Source organism: Cricetulus griseus, chromosome 4 (genome assembly GCF_003668045.3).
Source record: "Cricetulus griseus strain 17A/GY chromosome 4, alternate assembly CriGri-PICRH-1.0, whole genome shotgun sequence".
In the NCBI taxonomy this organism is placed as follows: Eukaryota; Metazoa; Chordata; class Mammalia; order Rodentia; family Cricetidae; genus Cricetulus; species Cricetulus griseus.
The window spans coordinates 3,378,073-3,399,498 of record NC_048597.1 but is presented as its reverse complement, the minus strand read 5'-3'; the positions used below and the strand labels follow the sequence as shown (position 1 = coordinate 3,399,498).

Sequence of the window (21,426 nt, the reverse complement as noted above, 5' to 3'; positions counted from 1 at the left end):
GGGGCTCAGTTGGTAAAGTGCTTTCAGCACGAATGAGCATGAAGACATTTTTAAGGTGGGGGAATTGTCTTAACATGAACTAATAGAAACTCGTCTTGATCCATTTGGGCTGTCAAGACAAAATGCTCTAAAGTGACGAGCTTAGAAACTTTAGAATTCTGAGCTGGCAAGATGGCTCAGTGGTTAAGAGCACTTGCTCTTGCAGAGGACCTGGGTTTGATTCCCAGCACCCACACGGTGGCTCACAACCATCCATACTCCAATTCTAAGAGATCTTCAGCCCTCTTGTCATTTCTGAGGGCACTAGGCACACACATGGTGCACGTATGTATGCTGGCAAAACATTAATAAACATAAATCTTTAAATTAATCAATTAAAAAACAAACCATATATTTATCAAAACAATATACACCAAACTGAGTAGCTTACAAACAGTGGCGTATTCCTCACAGTTCTGGAGTCTGAAGTCTGGTGTCAGAGGCCGCCCTCTTCTGGTACATCCTTGGATGGCTCTGTCTTTCTGTGTTCTCACAGATGGAAGAGAGGCTCCATACAAGTCAGGTATACCACCTCATGACCTGATCACTTCCAGAAGGTCCCGCATCCTAACACCATCATGCTGGGATTAAATTTCAGCGTAAGAATTTGGGGGTGGGGTGTCGCACACCAACATTTAGATCATAACATGGCCTTTACTGACATTGACATGCACCAGTTTCTCTTCTAGGGCTTTAGACATGGAGCTCATCTAACCCATTCATCTGCCACGGGACAGGCAGTGTTACTCTGTCCGTGTGGATAGATACGGAGACTGAGGCCTGGTAGAAGGAGGGACTTTCCAAGTGTAAAATGCTGGCTGATAACAGACCCTGTATTTAAACCACGCTTTCTGATTTTGAAGGCCACATTCAAGATGTTATGTCTTTTTAGAGAAGACCCTAAGCCTAAAAAGGCCTCTTTTAGAGGGAAGAGAAAGTACTGAAGGGGAAAAAAAGAGGATGGTGCTGGCAAGGATGGAAATACTATAGAAAACAGAACTACAGAACACCGATGGGGCAGGTTTTCATCACAGTGGCAGTTCGCTCACTTAGGCTCTGTTGATGCACATTTATTCCCTGAACCAAACTGCATTCAGCTTTATTAAAGATGCTTTTCATGAACAGTCGCTGTGTTTTAGGAAGGACACTTATAACTTAAACCTGTGGAGTCCACGCCACGACTGATTCTAACAGAACCTCCACTGTGGTGTTTGTGCCATGACTGAGAGTATCGGGTGAAAGCCTGGAGATTTAGTTAAAAGCATAGACGCCTGCTTGTGCTATGTGCATCTTTTTTTTTCAGGGAGGGAGCAGCCTTATATACTGACTTATAGCACAGTGGAGAAACCCCAGGTGTCAGAGCTTGTGTTTTCCACATCAGTGGGGTGAGGCTGGGGCTGTAAGCCAGGAGTAGAAAACAGAATGCCCCTGTGGTTGTTGCTGACAAGCAACTCACGCAACCCCGCAGGGGCCCAGTGTCTTTCCCAACATCTCGCCCTTCTTTACATATCAACAAATGAAAATTCATACCAATACAAAGCAACGAGAGAAAACCCATACCAATGCAAAGTATTTTTGGGAATTTGGGCGTTGGTCATTCCAAACTGCTTCCTGCTGAATGGAGGCCCTGTCATAGGGATCCTGACACAGAAACCTAGCTAAGTCCTTGTGTTTGTAGTCTGTAAGGCCTCATCATCTCAGCTGTTTTACATATCCTTCTTTTCCTTAGCAAAGAATTCAAAGACAGCACACTAGCATACAGTATCCAGACTCTGTGTATTTTTCTTTCTTATTATTCTATTTTTTTACTTTTCATTTTCTTTTTGAGACAGCGCTTCTCTATTTCCAACCCAACTCTCTCAGGAGTTGAGCTACCTATTTCCCAGTACCTTTCCAATCCAACTCTCTCAGGAGTTGAGGCACCTACTTTCCAGTGCCTTTACCAATCCACCCTCATAAATCCTTACTTGCTGGCCAGCCTTCTGAGGGCAATATCTTAGGGTCCTTTTCTTTCCCAATCTCGGTGGAACCTCCACTCCTGGCGTTCGCCACACAACTAAGTCCGAGAATGGGGTGAAACCCTGGAGGTTTAATAAAAAACTGAGCTAGTGTATGTTCCTGTGATTATTGGCTGCTCATGGAGACCCCGTGGGGGCTGGGGCCCAACATCTCTCCCAACAAAACCCCTTCTGGGAGAGCCTACAAAAATCAGAAAGCCAGTGTAAAACCCATGAAGTGAGCTGAACATGGTGGTCTTGGCTCTCGGGAGGCTGAATTTGAAGCTAGACTGAGCTACACAACAAAGTAAGTTCAAGGTCATCCTGAGCTACATTGTTAGACTGTCTTACACACACACACACACACACACACACACACACACACACACACACAGTTTTCATTGTGTGCTCTAGATAAGGAAAGGCTGGCAGGACTTCTCATGAGCCAAGCCTGCAAATGAAATGGAGGTAGAATTACGAATCTGAAAACCTACAGTCTTGAAAGAGAAAGACTGCTGTTCTGAGGATGACATCTTGATGTCACTACAAGGTCCACATGGCCTGGCATATGGGCAAAACTAATTTTGTGGGTTCAGGCCCAGCAGTCTTCTGGTTTAGGGGAGCTTGTGTTCTTGCATGCCAAGGAAGCTGTACCAACGTAGCTGGCTGCATTTCTCAGCATGGGGAATCTTGGTCTTTTGGAATGTCAAGGAAAGGTAAAGTGTTTCCCTCCACACATCCATCTCTGGGGACATTCTGTTAGTGACACGTGCTCTTTCCCTGAAAGCAGCAGAGTTCTTGTATTAACAGCATGACTTTAAGACTTGCTAACCAGCCACAAGTGTTAGGGTGCACGCCTTTTATCCCAGTCCTCAGGAGGCAGAGACATAGAGTTTTAGGCCAGCATGGTCTACAGAGTGAGTTCCAGGATAGCCAGGGTTACACAGAGAGACCTATGTTGAAAAACAAGTAAAAAAATTAAAAATAAAAGTTAAAGAGTCTCGTTAAAGCCTTGTGTAGCTCATACCTAAATAGTGCTTAGTAGACTAAGGCAGGATTGCCAAAGGTTGGAGGTCAGTCTGGGCTTCAGTTTTTAAGATCCTGTCTCAAGAATAAACATTTTTGATAAAAATACTTTAAACTGTACAGTCACTGAAATACACTAACCAAAATGCTCACACTTGCTGGGTCTCCCTCCTTTGGCCTCTCCAATGCCATCAGTGGCCTGCACTGATCCTACAGTCCGCTCCCTGTGGTGTTACCAGCTTTCTTTCTCCCTCAGCATCTCTGCTCTTCGAAGGGCCTTTTTTAGTCTCAGGCTCTGGCTTTGGAAGAGCAGATGAGGAAAATCTGGAAATTTCTCTGTGGCTGTTCCTTACTTTGGCCCTGTCTCCTTTAGCATTGCCTTCAACTTGTCTTGAGCACAGAGATGGTCACTGCGGGGTATAGGCCCTTGATTCCCATCAGGGGTGTTTGTGTGGCCTGGAGGTTCTAGGCTCTCCTCCTCCTGTTCTTCATAATGCTATTACACACTTTTGGTTTGTTTGTTTGTTTGGTTTGTTTGTTTGTTTGTTTGTTTGTTTGTTTGAGACAGGGTTTCTCTGTGTAGCCCTGGCTGCTCTGGAACTCCGCCCTGTAAACCTTCTGGCCTTGAACTCAGAGATCCTCCTGCCCCCACCTCCTGCATGCTGGGATTAAAGGCATATGCCACTACCACTGGCTTTTTGAATACTTTTTTTTTTTAATGCTTTTATTAATACCTTTAATGTTCTTTTTCTTTGTTTTTGTTTTTGGAAACAGGATTTCTCTGTGGCTTTGGAGGCTGTCCTGGAACTCGCTCTTGTCAACCAGGCTGGTCTTGAACTCACAGAGATCCTCTGCCTCTGCCTCCTGAGTGCTGGGATTAAAGGTGTGCACCAACGGCTGGCACCTTTAATGTTCTTAACCTTTCTTAACTTAAATGAGTAGCAATTATAATTTTTAATCTGCATTTGTCTCTAACTCTTCAGTGAGTTATAATTAATGCAGCATTAATTTTGTTTGTTTATTTTCTTTTTTTGAGGCAGGGCCTTTCGATATAGTCCTGGCTGTCCTGGAAGTTGCAGAATAGTTTGAACTCCCAGAGATCTCCCTGCCTCTGCCTCCTGAGTGCTAGGGTTAAAGTCGTGCACCACCACGCCCAGCCTTGATTTTTCTGTTTTAAATACAGAGTTTGAAAATAACTGTGCTCATGGTGATTCTTGACTATAACTGTACATTTAAAGTTTCATTTATTTGATAGAATATAAGCTCAGTGTTTCTTGACTGTAACTGTGTTTAAAGTTTCATTTAATTGTTGTGTCCGTGTTTCACCAGCCTTTGTGTCTGTCTGTGCCCTGCTGATGGCTGTAGCTATTAGAAGAGACCACCGATGCCCTGGACCCAAAAGTTATAGATGGTTGTAAACTTTCTATTAGGGACTGGGAACTGAACCCATGTCCTCTGTAGCATTAACAAGTGCTCTCAGCCACTGAACCAACTCTGCCCCCACCCAACCCCGTTAATAACTTTTCTTTGGTAATAAATTGCAGCATAAAACTGAGATTACTAATTTTATTTTGGTTATTTTGTTTTCTTAATTACATATTTTCCTATAGGTTATTTTATTTCTCTGTTTTCTTGTATCTTTACCTGCAATCAAATATTCCTTCCCCAAACTGTGTTCATAAAATTGTCTTTAACCCAGCAGACGCAACTCAGATTCTGCAGGCCCCTTCGCAGTGCCTGACCACCTTCGCCAAGATGTAGAGGAGTTCGAGGCTCTTTATGACCAGCACAGCAGCGAGTATGTCGTCCGCAATAAGAAGCTGTGGGACATTAACCCCAAACAGAAATGCTCCACGCTGTATGAGTACGTACCTTTGCATTCCTGCGGCGCATTTACAACGCTGCCAGCGCGGGATCCAGGCTGTTTGATTGTGTCCTTTACACTTGTGAACATGTTTTCCATTTGGCTCATCTCTGGGGAATGTATGTTCAGAACCTTTGCCATGGATTTCACCAAGTTTATTGGGGTTTTCAATTACTGGATTCAGAGTCCCAATCATGGTTTGTCAGTTTGAGCTGCTGAGACTGATACTTTTTGCTTTTAACCCTGTCCTGATAGGGCTGGTAAAGCAGGCTTTCTGCCATGGTCTTGGGGTTTTGAGACAGCATTTCACGGCCCAGCTCAGCAGCCTTGACCCACAGACCTCCTCCCTGAGCAGTCTTTCCAGCCCTGTTTGAATACGGGTACAAAAGGCTGCTGTTCGTTAATACCATCCTGTTCATTATGGGAAGTGACACCGAGTAGTCTGACTGTGTTTAAAGTGAATTTGTACACACCCACACCGTTCCCATGAACCACCCTGTTGCTTGTGTCAGCTGCATGACCACTGTCAACTTGATTGATACAAGCCATCTTTACGTCAGTCTCCACTATCCTCACTAAGGATTACTGTTTTAGAGGAAACACCTTATATCCCTCAGCCCTGTGCTTTGACATATTTCTCTGTAAAGATGCAGACAGTGGGAACAGTCTGAGAACAGAGCTGTATTTAACCATGACTTGAGAAAGGACAGATTATCCTGTGAGGAAAATAATATCCATAAAAAGCATTAAAATCGGTCCGGGTGGGGGCTGGAGAGATGGCTCAGCAGTTAAGAGCACTGACTGTTCTTCCAGAGGTCCTGAGTTCAATTCCCGGCAACCACATGGTGGCTCACAACCATCTGTAATGAGATCTGGTGTCCTCTGCTGGCATGCAGGCAGAAGACTGTATACATAATAAATAAATAAAATCTTTAAAAAAAAAAAATCGGTCCGGGTGACAAGTATTTGAGGCAGCCATGCTGACAGAGTGTTGCCGTGAGGGACAGGCTTGTCTGTGCATGTACAGCACAGGAAGTCCTCGTCTTGTGCTTCATAGGGTGTTTGTAACCTACTTCCCAGAGAGGTGTCTCCTTGTTGCATTCAGCTGCCATGAAAGCCTCCACAGAGTCTTAGTGGTGTCCAGTGTGCTTTGCATCTGAGTTACATTTTGACTGTTACAGAATAAATATAAAATTTAATTGGAAGAAGCCAGTTCTTTGAACAAAATAGACAAGAAACTGGAATGAACAAACCCAGTTCACACCTGGTGCCAGACTAAGAGCTCAGATCCTGTAATGTGAATCTGGGTCTTGGGACAGAGTGGATTTTTGATCAGGGATGATGCATCAGTTCCTCTGAACATTGCATATTCCTGATAAACATTTGAATGCATTTACTGTATGCAAATTAAATGGTTTTGTTTGTAAGAGTTTACTTGAGGTCAGTGAGATACTGAGATTTTTGTTTGTTTGGTTGGTTGGTCTCCCCGCTTTCTTATTTGGCATTTTTGTTACTGGCATTCTTAATATTTTTTCTAAATAAATTTTCTTGATTTTTCTATTGTTTTTACATATATTACACAGTTACTAGTTGGAAGTTATAAAATAACATCTGAGCTTCTTTTCTGTCCCCAAAGAAAGCGTTAAGGGATTGTGTTCACAGGACAAGTGGGTTTCTGATTAATGTGTCATTGGTTCCAATCTGGATTTCATTGTTGGGGGCATAGATATCAGAAGTAAAATATTTTTGCCTGGGGAAGAAGAAAAGAGAACCCTAGTACTTTCTTGTAACTCAGTGTAAATACTGTCTTTTCCAAGTTACTTCTCTCAGCTGCTGGAAGAGCATGGCCCCTTGGACATGAATGACAAGCTGTTCACTGAAAAAGATGAGTTATTCCCTGAAGAAACTCGACAGATGGTAGAAAAAGCAGGAGGTTTGAAATCTTTCCTCCTGGGATGTCCTCGTTTTGTTGTAATAGACAACTGTATTGCATTGAAAAAAGTTGCCTCACGACTCAAGAAAAAAAGAAAGAAGAAAAACATGAAAACGAAAGTTGAAGAAGTTTCAAAACCAGGAGAATATTTACGAGTTAAACTGCCACTAAACCCAACTGCTAGAGAGTTTAACCCAGACGTGAAGCCTACGCCAGTCTGTGAGGACGTGAGGCCCACACCTGGGCCAGCTTCTGAGGATCTGAAACCCCAGCTGGACTCTGATAGCTCTTCTGGTTCAGCTTCTGAGGACAGCAGGCTGGAAGTGGTCTCTCCCGACTCTCCCACACAGCTCTCTGAGGATGTGCATCACCTCACAGGCCCGCATTCCTCTCCTTCCCCAACACCAGCTCCTGAAGATGCCAAACCGACGCAGTACTGGGCTCAGTCCCACGTGGTCACAGGGTTCTGCACATACCTCCCTTTCCAAGGGTTTGACATCACTCAGCCTCGGCCAGCATACATAAACATGCTACCAAGCCTGCCCCAGTTCACCGGCATCTACACGCCTTTGGCCAGCATTCCTTCTGAATATCCCATGCAGAGGGTCATGCCAGTGGTGCCAACTTTTGTAGCCGGCGACAGAGCAGATAAAAGCGCTGCTGCGTATTTTGAGAATCATAATTTGAATGCTGAGAATGACTCTGGTAGGCAGATTGCCTCTGGCACACAGTTCCTCGAGGATTCTTTGGGAATAGCTGTCAAGTCCCAGAGCAGCCCAGCTGATGCCAGTATAGCTCTGAGTGAGCCTGACCAAAACAGCAGATGTGGGAGCACTGACGGCCCATGGGAAGCTTCTCTAGAAGGTATCAGTGAAGAAGCACATACTCCACCTGCACCAGCGGTCGCCATACAGGTAAGGCTTAAAGAAAAAGGAATGTTTAAAAGAAATATTTTCATTACCACTTTCTGCGTGTGTGTGTGTGTGTGTGTGTGTGTGTGTGTGTGTGTGTGTGTGATGCGTGTGTGTTGGTGTGTATACACACACGCCACAGCATGTGTGTGCACATTAAAGGACAACTTTAAGGAGTCAGTTCTCTCCTTTCACTGTAGGGTGGGGGGCTGCACACAGTCTATGAGGCTTGCCAGGCAAGTACCCTTACCTACAGTGCCGTCCCAGTGGCCTGGAAAGGGTGTTTGTTGCTACAAAAGCTAAATTTGTTTTTCATTCTTCATTGCCATTATTTTTACTAAAAGAAGTAGTTGGCTTCATAGTGGTTATGAAAATTTTTTCTTGAAAATCTGTAAGCTGGGTGGTGGTGTCCCAGCACTAAGGAGGCAGAGGCAGGAGGATCTTTGTGAGTTTGAGGACAGCCTGGTCTACAAAATAAGTTGCAGGACAGCCAAGGCTACATAGAAAAACCCTGTCTCAAAAAACAAAACAATGTGGGACCCCTGTTGAGGGCCCTACCCTGCCTGGGAAGTGGAGGGTGGATGGGGTGGGGGGCAGGCCGGGGTGGGGGGGGAGGGGTGGTAATGGCTCCGTATTGGTAATTTTCCCACATTAGGGTGACGTGAGGGGAGGGAGAGGGAGAAGGGATTGACACGTGAAACAAGCTTGTTCCTAATTTGAACTAATAAAAAAATTTACAAAAGAAAAAAAAAACAAACAAAAAAAAGATAGAGAAATGTTTGTCAGTATGAGCCTTCTGTAGGCATCACAAGTACCTTTATTGTTAAAAAGAAGTTTGGATGAGATTATTATATATAATAATCTGTGTCCCTACCAAAGTTCTACCCTGATAAATAACATGAGATAGTCACTTTCATGGTTAATAAAGGCAGGAGGAGGGGGTTGTGGCTACTTCCATAGGGAAGACCACACAATGCCAATGTCAGCAGCTTCATTCACAGCAAAGTCCCAGTAGTGGCCCCCAGTCTGAGCTGACAGCCCTGCAGAACCCACGGTATGTGATGCCAGCGCCCCAGAGAAGATAAAAAGGTGGGGTCTGAGAGTGAGCCTCGGGGGAAGAGAACTTGTTTAACATGTACAAAGCCCTGGGTTCCAGGCCAGTTACTTGATAAGGAATGAATAAATAAATAAGAAAGAAAGAACTTGGACTACATGTGCCCAGGTTCTGCCAGACCAGGAGGGGGAAGGAGAGTTGTAAGGGGACGACCAGGTGGAGAGAATGAGTGCTTTGTGTAAGTGCCTTCTTAACAAGCCTGCAGTTACCGCAGGCTTCTCTGCAGCTGTCTCTGGGTGTGAATTCAGTAACCCTTGCTGAATCCTGCTCACCTTAAGTTTTCTGCTTCCTAGGAGCTTAGAAAATATTGATACTAGTGAGCTAGCATTAATTTTGGTTGTATTCTAAATGATGTTTTCCTAATAAAACCTTTATATAAAGAGATATAATTGAAAAAATATCCTTGGAAAATCGTGGGCATGTTTTAAACTGTCACACAGTGGGCTCATGTTGAGCCACGTATGGCTGAGGACTATTAAGTTTTAAGCGGTTGCTCTGTCCCACAGGTGTCTCAGGGTGTAGCACACCAGGAAGTCAATACCGAGCCCTATGAACCTTTTGAGATGCAGCAGGTGAGTCAAAAGTATATTCAGTTGTTTAAATATTTCATTTTTTATGAACATATATGAATGGGTGCCAGCTAATCCCAAAGTTACTGTGGGATACACTTTAGACTATAACAAAAACTGTTGGTTTTGTTATTGAAAGTTGAGAAGAAGCAGCAAAGAAGTTTAGGTTTTGTTTGCCTTTATGTGTTAATTCAAATGATAATGACTTTGTTTTAGCCGATGTGATGAGCTTGATTAATGTATAAATAAGGTTTTGACATGAACGACATCAGAAGATCAAAGACTCGAACCCCTTTTAAAGTGGTTCAGTTATCTTGTTTAAAGGTGAAAACATCACCACTAGTGTCTATTATTGTTCTGGGAATATTAACTAATAAAGTTAGGTATTTAAAAAAAGGACGTATAAGTATCATTCTTGGAAATTAAGACCAGAATAATTGAAAGATAATTAAATACAAGATACTTTCCATGTATTAAGACCAACTTACTAACTTAAGAGAAAATATTACATTTTTAGTAGCAAAAAATCCATTTCAAGATATCTAAGCTACTATTGAGAGACTTAATGAAGAGATGAAATGCCTGAGTACTTGGTTGTTCGGGATGTAATGAAAAGATTGATTTCTCCACCACCCCCCAGTTTTGTTTCTTAATTCAGGGCTATCTTACTACATAAGTGACCCTAACCATGTCAGTAGTTATCTATTGAGCCAGGCTGCAGTGGGCACACCTTTAATACCAGTACTCTGGAGGCATAGGCAGGCAGAGCTCCATGAGTTCAAGACTGACCTCAAAACTTCATGGCTTAAAATAACAGTAAACATTTGCTCTGGCACAGTTTTTCTTGTTCGGAAGCCCAGGAGCTGTTCAGGAATTCTGGGTCTGGAAGAGTAAGTATTCTTAACACAAAAAGGGTTTGCCAATCAATAAGGAAAAAAAAAATAACCTGTCAGAAAAATGGGAATTAGTGTGACTATACAAGCCACAGTAAAAGAAATGTTGATGATTTTTAGACATTAGCAAACAAATCAATTCCATATGTATGGTATTGAGAGAAGTAAAATGCAGCATTGTGGGAAAGCTATACAGATTTATCTGCACTGATAGGTGTGTGGAGACCAGTGGACAAATAGTTAAATATTTGTTTTGTTTATCATTTTAACAGCCAAAATTAGATACAATTGAAACTTGCCCTATCAGTGGCTGAAATGTCTTGTGTTCATGTATTGAAATATTGTGTATTGAATGTATTGAAATACTGTGCGGTTCTTGAACACAGAAGCAGCTGTAGTTGAGTACACAGAACTGTGTTGCTCATACTGTCTAAGCAAGACCTTTATAGTTTCATAAACTAACAAGCCTTTAGATTATTTTAAGTACACATTACTAGAAATAGTGAGAAATTGAATATCAGCTACATTCATCTTACACATGCCAAGTTTTTTTTTGTTTCTTTTCTTGTTTTATTGTGAAAGGGTCTTAACTATGTACCTTGGCTGTCCTGGAATTCATAGAGATCCACCTGCCTCTGCCTCCTTAGTGCTGAGGTTTACGGTGTGCACTACCACACCCAGCCGTTGATAATACTTTGATGTGCTGCCTTGTTTGTTCATTTACATATAGTTAAGTGATATCTTGTAAAAGATGGATTCTTGTTTTAATGCATCTGGAATTTGATTCTTCTGTTAGTACCTGTTGGAGAACCACAACATGTTTTCTTATTTCTTTACAAGAATGAGTGGCAATTTATTTGCTGTATGAATTATTGAACTCTTAGAATGTATCTACTGTCTTTGTAGACAGTCCTATAGCAAATCAGTCTGTTGAACACAGTATATATTCAGTATGTGGGCTGTTCTTATTTTTACTTAGCTCTAAATCAGGAGAGTCAGTCATCATTGAGAACACTCACAAATGCTGTGTTAAATTAGTTCTTAGTTTCAAGACTCTGAGACAGGTCCAGGTGACTGGCAGCTTTCCATCCATTGACAGTTACACTTGAATCCTTGACTGCTGTGTTTTTCTGGGACTTTGAGAAGTTTCTACACACTCTCGCCCTTGGTTTTCAGACCTATAAAAAGCTTATTACATATTTCTTATGCAAATATGATGAATTTTAAATATAATAACCTAAAGCTACCATTTAATGTCTCAACTGTCTGCACTGGTGCCTATATAGAAGTAACCAATAATACCATATGCATTGTGATTCTCTTATGAAATTGAGAATAAATTAGAGACACTTGAAGTCTTTATGTCAAGCCCGGCTTGTGTGTCAGGGTGGGTGTGACCGTTTCACTTCTTTATAGTGCTAAATCTCGGTCTGGACAGACATAAACTAACTGAGGCCTCCAGAGCACATGGGTTTGTCTGCCTGTGCTAGCTGGAAGTCACAGTCTTCTCATAAATCCTATGATTTCCATTACTTGATTCCTTGCCCTTTTAGTTGTGAAGTAGTCTGTTCTGTTGCAAGTAAGTTGTTAAGATGGCACAGGTTTGTGCCACTAGGGTTGATTACTGAAGAGGACTGCCACAGGAGGGCAGTCCTCTGCACCTCCCGGTTTCCCAAATCCCACAGTGCTTTCTGCAGACACAGTGGCACTAAATTACATAAATATCTGTTGTTCATCGGCATTTCATAGGACACTATCACATCTTCTTTTTCTGTTTGTTTTGATTTTAAGCTAATCGATAGTAGGTAACAGAAAGCAGTTCATTGGTAACATTTAAAAAAAAAATTAGCAAGTAAGCAGAGCAGAGGTGATACACACCTTCAATCCAGCACTCAGGAGGCAGAGGCAGGTGGATCTCTGTGAGTTCAAGGCCAGCCTGGACTCCAGAGCGAGTGCCAGGACAGCAGTGCTACACAGAGAGAGGTATCCTGTCTCGAAGAAAACAAAAACAAAGCTGGCTCTTCTGAACAGTATTTAGAGGTTTTAAATTCTGGATTATTACAAAAGTTCCCACATAAATTTTCCTTTTACCTTCCTTTGAGACAGTTCAAAGCAGATGGCAAGTTTTAAGTGGCTGTTAATTGATGCCTCTGTGGTTTACTCTTAGGGGGACCTTTCCCGGATTGAGAAGGAGCACCTCCTGTTAAAAGACCAGCTGAAGGCAGCATCGGAGAAGTATGAGCAGATAAAACTCAAGAGCTCAGAAGAGACCGGGGACCTGGAAGAAAAGCTGAAAAGGAACGACGAAGAAAACAAGGTGACCCTGTCCTTGATTGATTACGTGTGGCAGAGTGAGGAGGGCACCGGTGTGAGCTGCAGTGTGGAGCCTTGCACAGGGCTTTTGAAGAGAGGACTGTAAATCTGGGGTTTCATTCATCTTCAGTTGCATTTCTCTGGTTAATGGAAACTCTTCCGTTCCGAGATGAATTCCGAAGCCAGCAGCCTCACAGGGGAGGTGACGTGTGAGGCCAGAGTCAGTCTTGGTTCTGCTTAGAACTGTTCTGATGGGGCAGTTAAGTCATTTCACTTAAGTTAGTTTTCTCATCTGGAAGATTCGGGAGTAACTGCATATTTCCCGAGTTTACTTTAACACTGTGCATGCTCAGGTCAGGAAGTAGTGGTTCCATTGTTGTCGTCCTCCATCTTCTAAGTAAGTGGGAGAGTAACTGAGGGAGCCCAGGGCAATGCGATTTCGGATGCAAGAGAATTATGCTCTTTTTTAGAGAAACTGCTGCTTCTTTAAAGGAAACAGAGATTATAACTCGTTGCCGAAGGGAAAACATTGTTTGAGATTGGAATATCCTCAGAGGAAAAGGGTGGATGGTCGCAGGGGACTGTGGTGACAGTACCAGGACCTGTTTGCATGCAGATAGAACAAAGGATGACAGGAGTTAGTCGTTCTCTTCACTATCTTTCTGGGAAAAATAAAATAGTAAAAAAAATAATAAACCCTAGTTAGCACATGACACATGGGATACAAGCTTGAATAAATGAGAGATTAAGTCAAATCATGATACAAATGTGGTTTGCCTCAGGAAGATTTACACTGTAATTCCTGTGGCCTCCTGTGTGAGTGACAGGCAGATTCAGGCCCATAGTCACTTCAGGTAGTCATTTGGTGAGTGACATTTGTGACAGATGTCACCAGCTCCACAAAGTGGTGGTCAGGCTGGGTACTGTGTTTATACAGTCCCGTGAGCCTGCTGTGTGTAGAGATCATCTCTGCTCTGGGGAGACGGTGTGCCCAAGAGGAGGGCTGTGACAGAATAGAGCTTGGCTGCTGCTCCCTGGCTCTCATGCGTGAGGTCTCAAGCTTTTAAGAGAGGGTCTTACTGTGTCGTCTAAACTGGGTTCCAACGCAAGATCCTTTGCCTCAGTCATGTTGGGAGCGCAGGCAGGCAGCCTATACCAGGCTCCTTGTGCCTTTTCCTTCTATGAGCTTTAGCTCTGGTGTCATGTGACTGCACTCAAGAACAGTCCAGTCATTTCGTTCCTCAGCATGTGCTTGTTCAGTTTCTAGACTTCCCTGGTGAACTAACTGTGTACCTCTTAAGTTGTGTTTCTGAGTTTGGTTGTGTTAATAAGATCATTTCCTTATCAATTATGAAGCAGCTTTGTCATTAAGGGCGATGAGTGCAAACAGCACATGAACAATATTTTCATTGGCAGAGCTGTGTGTGTGTGCACACAAACGTGATTATAATTCTTTACTTTCTGTTACCTGATTTCCTGGAGGTACCTTTGCCCAGTAGGTTCGCATGCCCTAGCATAGCCTTGTGGTTGCCTATAATCTTTTCACAGCACTAGGTCCAGGTGAGGTCATTGGCTCAGAGTGTAAACAAAGGTGGCGTGGCTTCCAGCTACACAGCAAGTCGACTTGGTCTTGGAAATAGAAGTGGCCATGTAGAATACAGGAGTTTATTTATCCATGTGGAGGGCTTGCGTCATCCTAGGCCCAGTGCTGGTGCACTGTTTGGCATCAGTAAGACTTTATTAGCAAGGAAAATGTGGACAACTCCCCTTCCCCAGCCTGAGGGGGGAAGCACACACATCCATCTAGAGTACTCTCTGACGTAGGTCTCGGCTATCACAGGAACTCCACTCCTTAGCAGGCCCAGCTCTAGAAGCATCAAAACCCTTGGTGTCTGAGGCTGAAGAGGGGAGAAATGGCCTCTTGGTCTGTATCGTTTTGACTTGAAATCCATTACTTCCTATTGTATCTGTGTAGGTTTATTGTAGTCGTTCTTTCTGAGGGAAAAAGCCCCATGTTTCTGTAGCTGAATCCTTGATCTCAGCATGCTCTGAACCTAGACAGGAAGAACTAAGAAGTTAAAGTCTTTCACTAGCAAATAGGAGCACAGGATTTCATTAAACGGTGTTGGTAGTCGTGGAGTTTGAGACTGGACACTAACATCTTTTTAGTTGTTATAAACATTGCATGGATTGTCTGGTGCACTTTAATTATTAGAAGCAGTAAGGTATGCCATGTCTTGCTTGTGGCTGGTATTTTATCTACAAAGTACCCTACTCAGATGCCTTGTTCCATGTTTATCAGGACAGACATTTCAAAAGCAGCAGCTGTGTAAGGGGCTGAGAACTAACCCTGGGAGTGGTGTTGACCCTTACCTCCAGGGCAAGGGAGTAAGCAGTGATCACCTCAAGAGAGTTTCTCTGCCATACTGCCTGGACTGCAGACAGGTGTGCAATCCAGATGCCTTTAGTGATCAGCCAGGGGTGTCACATTTATATTTCTAAAAGCAAGAATAATCTGTTGGACTTGCCAGCAAAAAAGTATTTCCATGATTATTCAAATCTTTCCTAAATTGCTCTTAGATCTCCAAGACAGAATTAGACTGGTTCCTCCAAGATTTGGACAGAGAAATTAAAAAATGGCAGCAAGAGAAAAAAGAAATCCAAGAAAGATTAAAGGCCCTGAAGAAAAAAATTAAAAAGGTTGTAAATACCAGTGAAATGTAAGTAATGTTTTATTTACGGTGTTATTGTTTTTAATATCCTATGGGTTCTGATTCTTGTCACGGTCTTTGTACTTCATTTCAAATACATATCAAGTAAAAAGCCTTAGAGATAATATTTCCACAATCGTTTTACATCATTTGAAAAGCATCCATGGAAGAATTCTTTCACCTAAAACTTGGTCTGAACTGGAGTGTTTTCAGATTGGTTATATGTAAGTGGGAGTAGCCTGGTGCTGAGTCAGCAAAGGTTCAGTTGCCTACAGCCGGACAGCACTGTGAACATGTTTACTGCCCTGCCGTGCTGGGTGGCTTAGTTACCTATTTTCTTACTTTGCGATGGTGCCATCTCACGGTGTAACCCGGGCCATCCTTAACCTCTAGATTTCCCTATCGTGTTCCTGAATAGCTGGGATGCCAAGCATGTTCAATCCTGGAAAAAAAAAACTAAAAATTGCTGAGTTCCCGGGAGCTTTGTTTTGTTTTCTTCATGGATGTGGGCTGGAAGTTTATTGTGTGGAGTTGTAGTGAAAAAACCTGAAAGGTAACTGAGGTCTTGTGGCTGCTTTTATAGGTCTGCCTACAAAAATGACGGATTAGATAAGGAATGCGGATCGAATCTGGACCAGTCCCTGGGAATCAGGCAAACCAAGATTTAATTTTTCTTAGCATCTTTCACTACACTCTCAATAGACTCCTCTGTCTCTCAGATAATTCTCAAGTCCTGGATATGCAGATATCCGGGTTTCTGCTTCTATCTCCCATTGTCAGTACAAAGAATGGCCAGATTTTATTGCTGTCATTTACTCCTTTTCTTTTTTTTTTTTTTTGAAGTAGGGTCTCACTGTGTAGACCAGGCTGACCTTGAACTCACATAGATCCACCTGCCTCTGACGAGGTTAATAGGCTTTGCACCACCATGCCTGGTTTTTTTTTTTTTTTTTTTTTTAAGATTTTATTTATTTATTATGTATACAACACTGCTTCCATGTATATCTGCACACCAGAAGAGGCACCAGATCTCATAAGGGATGGTTGTGAGCCACCATGTGGTTGCTGGGAATTGAACTCAGGACCTCTGGAAGAGCAGTCAGTGCTCTTAACCTCTGAGCCATCTCTCCAGCCCCTGTTATTTTTTTTTTTTTTTTTTTTTTTTTACCCCCCTTTAATTAGCTTGAAACTAAATGCATTTGAAGCACTCTTCTGAGGCACAGTGTGGCTCAGTAGTGGAAGTGCTTCCCTGACATGCAGAAGTGGGGCTGGAACCTGTAGAAAAGACTTCTCGTGCTTCCTGAGACTCCAGTCTCAGCGTGGAGTTGGTTTGTTACTAGTTTTCATTGTGAACTCTAGAGTTCCCTTTTAATCTCTGATACTGGACACTGTGGATCAGCAGTTGTGTTTTGCTTTGCTTGAGTAATGCTATTCTGCATAATCTTTTCTGTTCCCGTCATCTTCAGCGGCCTTCCTTGTAATACATTTTAATGTGCGGCCATGGTGGAACAGAGATCACAGTGAGCAAAACAGTCCAGGCTTATAAAGAAGGGTATGGTGTGTTTTTTTGTAGGTCATGAAAACTAGAGCGGGAACCACGAGAGAAAAGAGATCTCACAGTTTGAAGTGTGAGATATGTTTGACGGGAAAACAAAAGGAGAGTGATGGCGGGAGGGGTACAGCAAAGAACCCTGAAAATGCCATGAACAGCTTTGTACTGATCACCTTTTTCCTGTTTTTATAACTAGTCCATGATGGAATTTCTTGCTTGAAATATAGAGGGCGTTTGAGAACAATTACGTATTTATCTAGATGCTACTCCTTATATTCTTAAAAGCCAGTGAACGAGACTAGGAAACTGGCTGTCGGCAAGTGCGTGCCTTGTAAGGACCTGAGTTGTCTCCCAGCATCCACTCAAAACCGTGGCTGTGGTGATGCATACCTGTAACACCAGGGCTGTGGAGGTGCACACAGGAGGATCCCTGGATCTCACAGACCAGCCACTGTATCCCAACTGGTCAGATCCACATCTCAGAGTCCTGTGTCAAATAAAACAAAGTGGGTGGCTCCTGAGTCATCACACTCAGAGTTAATTAACCTCCGGCCTCCACCGACACACACCTTCACCTGTGCCTGGATGCGTGCTCACACACGCTCTCTCTCTCTCTCTCTCTCTCTCGCACACACATGTACACACATGTACACACACTCGATGCCCTCATGTGATCTCCACACTTCTTCCAGACACTCCTTTTCGGAGCACACAGTGAGTGAGTCGTGTGGTAGCGCATGAGGCAGCAGTGCGCCGGGAAATCGTGAGGTGACTTTAAAGCTCCGCTCACATTTGACACCGTTGTGATCTCCGGTTTCTTTTACTGTTGTTCACAGTGTTGCACTCACAGATGAGAAGACGGCGATAGAAGAGTCTATCCGGAAGGGGAAAGAGCAGTACGAGGAGAGCCATCAGAGAGCGGTGGCCGCGGAGGTGAGTCCAGGACACATGCTGGTCAGCAAGGGCAGAGGGCCCTTTGTTTGCTTGTGTTTCTTTACACATGAGCATGATGCTGTTAGAGAAACTGGGAAATTAAGGAACAGGCTACCGTCCATAATCTAATTTCTAAATAAAATAACTTATTTTTCTTTGCCTAAGGACTTTTATTTTTTATTCCTTCTTTTCAATATTGGGACTTCATGTTTGCTGCAGACACACCTCTAATGCATCCCCAAATCTGGTTTATGCTTGTTGCAGAGATGTGCCATCAATATATCTCAGAGTTCATAACTGTTTTTCCTATATAACATAATAATTTACTTATTTCTCATGCTTTTCATGGAATATCTTCATCATACTTAATCAAGTGACTTTCCATGAGGTTTGTCAATATTTACCAGTTCTTCAAAAGCAAATTAAAAGCCCCCCTCCCAGACTGGAGCGCCAGGTCTCTGCTGGTAAAGTGCTTGTGTTTACTGAACAACAAGGACCTGCGTCCCATCCCTAAAATCCCCCCTTTTTAAAATCTGGCATTAGGAAGACCGAGGCAGATGGATCTGGGGCTCACTAGCAAGCCGCTTCTCCTGCTTCCAGTTGCAGGCTAATGAAAGACCTTGTCTTAAACAAATGCACAAACAAAAGGTGGAATGAGCTTGAGAAATGACACCAGCGATTGTCCTGTGGCCTCCATGTGTGTACACACATACACGAGAACCTACTTAATAAAATAAATTACAAGTCAACCACCACTAGTCACCGTGTTGGTGACTAGTAATTCTGTCTTAGATACACCAAGTAGCAGATTAGGGAATCACAGGTTCAAGGCCAGCCTATCCCTAAATACAAAAGAAAACGAAATGTGTGTGTGTTTGGGTGTCTGCATGTTTACATATGTATTCTCCAGTCCCCCTAGAGAAATGCACATTAATGTTGGTATACTATTTGAAAAACTGAAACAAAGGAAATGGTTATGTGTAACACCTTTATTTTTTTGTTTGTTTCTAAAATGTGATTTCCGGTATTTGAGAAACAAGCTCTGTTTATTGTCACATGTGTCTGTGGTTTTTCTGGGGACAAGAGAAACGGAATGAGTTGGTTGCCCGTGTGGAAGTAGCAGGCTTCCCAGTCACTTATCAGCCTCTGGTTTCCTGGCCTCTTTAGCTCATGCTTTGTGCTGCTTGGCAGCAGGTTTGCCTGGAGGGCCCTGGGCAGGTTATTGAGAACCAGATTAAAATGAGGCTGTTCGTATCTCCTGCACTGCATTTCTTCCATGACAGCAGTTCCCTTATAGGGAAAGCTGAAAGCATGCCCCAGGTGTGAGTCCTCACTGTGGCTGGAGGTGGGCACTGTAGACCCTCCCCTGTACTCACAGGTAACCTGGCTCTGTGCTGGTAGTGAGATACAGAGAGTCATGAGGTTTCATGTCACTAAGTAGATGTTTTTGATGTCTTTTTCATTCCTGTTCCCCTGATGAAATTACAACATAATCATGTTCTCATGTGGCTGCCGTCATACTAAAGAGAAACGGGAAAGTTTTTAATGCTTAAACATAAACTTTTCAAGTAGTTTCAGATTCTCATTTTTAAAATATTTATGTATCCTATAATGCATTGACAGGTATCTGTCCTTGAAAACTGGAAGGAGCGAGAAGTATATAAATTACAGAGTGTGGCGACACAAGCAGAAACCTATCTTAAAAACCTCAAGCTGATGAACAGGTACTGGGGCCTCCTGAGTGTTCTTCCTGTCCTACATTTGGGAAGTAAAGTTAGAAACACTTGAAGAAAAAATTTTTTGTTGTTCTTGAAATGTTGCTGGAGTTTCTGTCCAGCCTGATCCCACAGCCAATTAGCCCCAAATAAGCACACAGACGCTATATTAATTATAAAACTATTGGCCAATGGCTAGGGCTTCATTCTGGCTAGCTCTCTCTTAATTATTAACCCATAACTACTAATCTATGTATTTCTACATGGCCTTATCTTACCAGAGAAGGCCTGGCGTCCTGTCTCCCTGGTCTCTACATGGCGTCTCCTCGAGGTCTCTCTCTGCCTATCTTTCCCAGAATTCTCTTCCATCTAGCCCCAGCCATCTTCCCACCTCTACTGGCTAATCAGTGTTTTATTCATCAACTAATAAGAGAAACATATACACAGAAGGACTTCCCCCATCACTGAAATATATTTTGATCATGTTTTTCCCCTCCCCCAAGTCCTCCAGGAACCTTCTCACCTCCTTACACCCAACCTTATGTTCTTTCTCTCTGTCTTTTTTTTTTTTTTTTAAGATTTCATTTATTATGCATATAGTTATCTGCATGCATGCTTGCACACCAGAAGAGGGCACCAGATCTCATAACGGATGGTTGTGAGCCACCATGTGGTTGCTGGGAATTGAACTCGGGGTCCTCTGGAAGAGCAGCCAGTGCTCTTAACCTCTGAGCCATCTCCCCAGCCCCTGTTTCTCTCTCTCTCTCTCTCTCTCTCTCTCTCTCTCTCTCTCTGTCTCTTAAAAAAAAAAGGAAAAAAAGATGAAAATCAAAACAAATAAGAGACCACTATGACTAAAATAAAGGGGAGAGGGGGGAAAGCAAAACGAAACAAAAAGTCCAAGAACAAAAGTGCATTTTGTGTTAGCCAGCTACTCCCGGGCATGGGGCCTCCCTGAGGTGTGTTTGCCATACCCAGTGAGACTCCATTGAGAAAACTCATTTTCTCTTCGACACTGGGGATCAGTTACAAACAGCTCCTTGGTTAAGGCCTCTGCTTCTCCAGTGCAAAAGACTAAAGTATGTACTACCTAACCTGCTCCAGAATTTACAGTTTCAGAAATACTTTGTGCTGTGTGTTTGTTTCTGTTTGCCTTTTGTTTGTTTTTTTTTTTTTTTTTTTCTAGATAGGATTTCTCTGTAGGTCTGGTTGTCCTGGATCTCACTCTGGAGACCAGGCTGGCCTTGTGCTCCCAGAGATCCACCTGGCTCTGCCTCCCAAGTGCTGGGATTAAAGGCGTGCATCACCACCACATGGCCTCTGTTTGCCTTTAAATGCTTTTAATTTTTCCAGTCTATGAAGTGGATATTAAGCAGTTTTCTATTTCTGAAATTTTCCAGTGAGTCTGCTTCCTATCCTGACATGGAGAGTGACACACAGGAGTGGGAATCGTTTCTTTCTGATGTAGGAGAGGAGATTGAGAGCACAAAGGTAAAATAGAAACCTCGTTACAGTTCCACCAAAGTCATTATGATGGTTTCAATTCTCAGGAAACTACTGTCATATTTTTTTTTAATTTATTTATTAGTTCTAGTTAGGGAACAAGCTTGTTTCAAGTCCCTTCTCCCTCTCCCTTCCCTCACCCCCATACTGTCATATTTTAAACATTCCCTTTTTTAAACTGTTGTCATTGGTTTTTTTTGTTGTTGAAATTACTAGGAATTTTTCATGAAATTAGTGATATTTTCTTAAGTATCTTAGAGCATTTGCTTAGCACAAATAACACCCTGGCTCACTTCTGAGCACCAAGAGATGGGACAGGACAAATTACAAGAGGCTTCCCAGTGCCCAGATGA

At 42.9% G+C, this 21,426-nt stretch overlaps 1 protein-coding gene across 11 annotated transcripts in view; it reads left to right on the top strand.

Annotated features, from left to right (window-relative positions):
- The window catches only part of Ttc3 (tetratricopeptide repeat domain 3), a 92,603-nt gene that overhangs the window by 62,360 nt on the left and 8,817 nt on the right, over positions 1-21,426 (top strand). For 10 of the 11 annotated variants that reach the window (XM_035444276.1, XM_035444281.1, XM_035444279.1 and 7 more), the window contains 9 exons: positions 4,762-4,926; positions 6,744-7,773; positions 9,391-9,456; positions 12,514-12,663; positions 15,240-15,379; positions 15,954-16,022; positions 17,759-17,855; positions 19,479-19,579; positions 20,971-21,061. In XM_035444276.1, the coding sequence (XP_035300167.1) occupies positions 4,762-4,926; positions 6,744-7,773; positions 9,391-9,456; positions 12,514-12,663; positions 15,240-15,379; positions 15,954-16,022; positions 17,759-17,855; positions 19,479-19,579; positions 20,971-21,061 (1,909 nt within the window). The remainder of the gene's footprint in view (positions 1-4,761; positions 4,927-6,743; positions 7,774-9,390; positions 9,457-12,513; positions 12,664-15,239; positions 15,380-15,953; positions 16,023-17,758; positions 17,856-19,478; positions 19,580-20,970; positions 21,062-21,426) is intronic. The other variant, XM_035444277.1, reaches the window with a different exon arrangement.